The sequence below is a fragment of the Trachymyrmex cornetzi genome, unplaced genomic scaffold, assembly GCF_001594075.2.
Source record: "Trachymyrmex cornetzi isolate Tcor2-1 unplaced genomic scaffold, Tcor1.1 scaffold314, whole genome shotgun sequence".
NCBI classification, from domain to species: Eukaryota; Metazoa; Arthropoda; class Insecta; order Hymenoptera; family Formicidae; genus Trachymyrmex; species Trachymyrmex cornetzi.
Genome location: NW_017297838.1, coordinates 11,029 through 14,828, shown reverse-complemented (window position 1 = coordinate 14,828; position 3,800 = coordinate 11,029). Strand labels below are relative to the sequence as shown.

General features: G+C 36.8%; 1 protein-coding gene across 1 annotated transcript; it reads right to left on the bottom strand.

The window, feature by feature from the left end:
* Positions 1 to 977: 977 nt before the first annotated feature.
* On the bottom strand, positions 978 to 2,286 carry LOC108762664 (uncharacterized). Its single transcript, XM_018509749.1, has 2 exons — positions 1,376 to 2,286; positions 978 to 1,022 (listed from the first exon to the last, which is right to left on the bottom strand). Exon 1 carries the CDS (start codon positions 2,284 to 2,286, stop codon positions 1,378 to 1,380), a length of 909 nt encoding a protein of 302 aa, XP_018365251.1. The 3' UTR covers positions 978 to 1,022; positions 1,376 to 1,377.
* Between the last annotated feature and the right edge of the window lie 1,514 nt (positions 2,287 to 3,800).

Below are 3,800 nucleotides of genomic sequence, written 5' to 3'. Positions count from 1 at the left end.
TTATTCAATTTTCATTCTAAAAATTTTTTTCTATCTCTTACAGTTTCAGAGATATTCGCTTCGAAAGAGAAAAACCGATTTTTTCTAAGGATGTTTCACCCCTTAAAAGTACGTATGGGCACCAAAATATGTGTCGCTTATTTTTGTCTGGAGAATAACATACTAAAAGCTCAATAAAATCGGACGGGAACATTTGGGTCCCTTTCCTGGAAAGTTATTAAATTACATGAATCACCTCTCTGCAAAAATTAGTTCAGTCAATTAATGTGCGTGATGATATATTTGGTTCTTTTTCTAGGAATGTCTGTTTTACAAATAAATTCTTTGCTTTAAAACCACATTCTTTTGATAAACTTTTTTTGGTAACAACTTTTTAACCAACAACGAGCGACGGCTAAAATTTGTTCAAGGTCCCTCGGGGGCATGACCTTGACAATATATTTCAAGGTCAAGGTCATTGAAGAATAGTCCCCTATACTGAATAATTACCTTTTTTTTAACTTAATTAAAATTAAATTAATTTTTCCAAAATTCCAAGAAATTAGTTGAGAGGCGCAGAGTTGAAAAAATGAGATGACCAAACGGTTGACACGATATCTCGAGAACCAATAGCTAGAAATCAAAGAATAAAATAAAGTTTTCAAGTTTATTTGCGTGGCTATCGCGTAAATTAAAAGTATCGAAAAATATTTAAAATTCACGAGTTGACACGTGTTTTTAGAAAGTGATACGAAAAAACGCTTTTTTTCCGTTCAAAAAAGTTGGATAAAAATTTATTTTTTAAGGGGGGAAATCACAGTAGAGCACGGAAAAATAGGCATATTTTCGGGATATTTTTTTGGCTCAATGAAAGGATTAATCGAAAATCTGTAAAGTAGGTTTTATATTGTTAGTAATGAAGTACAAAATGTAATTTTTTCATAAAAAATATCTCAAAATGGCGGCTCTGCAGCACACTTCCGAAGGCGCCTGTTTTCGGAAGGGGGTCCATGGGAGGAAAGAAACCCTCCTTAATTCTTGACCTGGAACATAAAACCAAAAATTTTTAGTTTCTATATAACATCAGCTATAGAGCCACGTAGGATTTTTTCGATATATTGATTTTTCGCAAAATGGTGCACGTTTTAAAAAAAGTTACAAATTTAACGCAAAAAAAACGTCATAAAATTGTCGATAAAACAAAAACTAAGCAATATTTCAAAAAACCGCTACATGGCTCCATAAAGAAAGGTGTTTCGAATATACTGTCCAAATTTCAAGTCGATCGGTAAAGATTTGCTCGAGTTATCTTTCCTCCAAGTTCAAAAAAAGTGGTTTAGAGAAAAACGCGTTTAAAGTTTTAAGTACTGAAAAATCATAGAATATTCTTATATACCTTTAATCTGCGATGCCTGCACCATACAATTGGCCTTCCAATTCCATCTCTTCATCTTCTTTCTCCTTTCGACCAGTTTTTAAATCGATCCGAGCCTGTTTTGCGCCGTCACTCAGAGATCGCTCCGCCTTTTGTACGCGTTTCTCATCCACCTCCGTGCATAGTTGATAACTATTTAATCCGATTTTCATCTTCATGGTCTCAAAAATATATAAGATTGACATCAGTCCGTCGTTGAAGATACACAAAGCGATGTTGGTTGCAATGTCGACGATTTTCTTACCGGAATTCATTGTTTTTGGAGCCATCGACCACACCGTTGAATTGAAATTTTCGTTGCTATTTTGGGTGTAACCCCCGATGCAACGAGTGAGAAGGTCATCCGTAGTAAGTTGTTCGTAAATTGGCTTAATAGCGTTGAAAATTTCATCCGACATTGGCGGTTTGTGTGTATACGTGTCCAAAGTGCCTAAAGATTTCGCCTTTTGCCACGAGCACCAGGAATCTTCTCCAGTCGGGCAATCGTCATGTTGAGGATTGTCATCTGTAGATAATTTATGAAACAGTGTGGCCCATATAGCGATCTTCATTTTTTCTACAGATTGGCAGTTTCTACGAATGGCTAATCGAAAATATATTGACAGTTCGTCAATCAGCTTGCCTGTCAGTTTCCCTTTTCCGCCCAAGCCTTTCGTGCGTTTCTTCAAATTACGAAGGTGGGTGCCCATGCGTTTCTGCACATGGTCTACGCATTCTTTTTTCGTTACCGTTATGTTTTTGTACGGCTTATCACATCCGTGATACCTTTGAACGTTTTTGAGTCGCCATCGCCGATGTAACTGCCGTACTGTAGGTACGTCATGTAATTTTTCAGAACGCTGAAACATTTCGATGGCTGCATCGACCTCCATTTTTCCGGCTGACCCATCGTGGTTTGCTTGGCATTCGTTCGCGTGACTTTCTAACCATTCACTGTATTCTTCGGTATCTTCTTTCTTCTTCCAATACTCGCACGCTTTGCAATATTTTGATTTCACTACGACATCTATGATTTTATCTGTGTCCCAGCCGATGAGTGAAACGAATCCGAATAAAAAAGAAAAGCCGCGTTTCCGCCATGACCCATCGCCCGAGACAGTAATTCCATTTTTTTCTCTTTTCTCGGCAGAAATTCTTTTTTCTTCTATCGCTGCATTTGACATACTATTATCGGAAACTATTTTTGTGGCAGTACAAATATGGTCAATAATACTGTCATAAACTGATTGGAAAACCGGGCGGGGCAGTTCCATAAAGGCACAAAATTTTCTTATGCCTTGTAGACCGATTCCGAGCAATCGCATGGCAATAACAATTCTGCGATTAATTTCGTATGCATTCTTGATAAATGGGGAATTCGGTATTTCCGTTTTGTCGCATTTTCAACAGGATATAACAATTTTGAATCCCAAGCCTCGTTTGCTGCTCTCAGTAAAGTTCAAGTTAGAATGGCACACTTTACACATCACAACGTTTGAAATAGCGGCAAAAACGGACACAAAGTTTACGAGATGATAACCAAACGTTGAATCCACTTCAACGTCGTGAATACTTCAGGCTTTCAATTTCTTTGCCGATGCGCTGACGTTCAAATCCTCCGGGCATTCCATTTCATAGCGATTTGGCGGTCGTTTATTTTTCACTTTCTTTCTTCTTTCGTAGGCAGGATCACCTTTTTGTCCTTTATTTTTGCGACTCGGATTTTTATCACTCATTTCTTCTAATTATCACTTTATTCGAATATTATCAAACGTACACGCGTCGTGAAAAGCGTTGTTTTCAACGGTCGACATGCGGTTTACTGACGCTATGTCATGTTTAGTCGAATGACGCTATGACATGTTTATTCGAATGTATATTGCATATAGTGACCCCTATAGACATTCTTGACATACTACACTTTTCGGGGGTCAGTTTTTACTATATCAACTATCGTTATACCTGCGCCCGTACTCATAAATTCTAACGCGCTCCGGGATCACAAAAGGCGCTCGGAGCATACCTGAGAGGCGTTGGCGCAGAATGAGAAATTCGGGCAGTTCGACGCTTTTGCTGTATTCTATCCTTTGGTATATTATTTTTAAGAGCCTAAAGCACCTTTTAACCTAAAAAAATTTTTTTCTGAAAATTTAAAATTTTATTGTGATTTTCCCCCTTATCAGGTTGACGTGAGTTATAAATTAAATATTAAAATTTAAAGCAATTTGTTCGAAACACATTTTTCGTAAGATTTGTGCGGAGTTCTTTATAAAAAGTTTTTGGATAAATCAATTTTTATGTTCATGTTCTTATTTAGTGTAATCAAAATCTGTTTAGTGAAATTAATATTTGTATTTATATTACTCTTCCAAATTAGCTTTTATCGTAATATCTTTAATCATGTGTT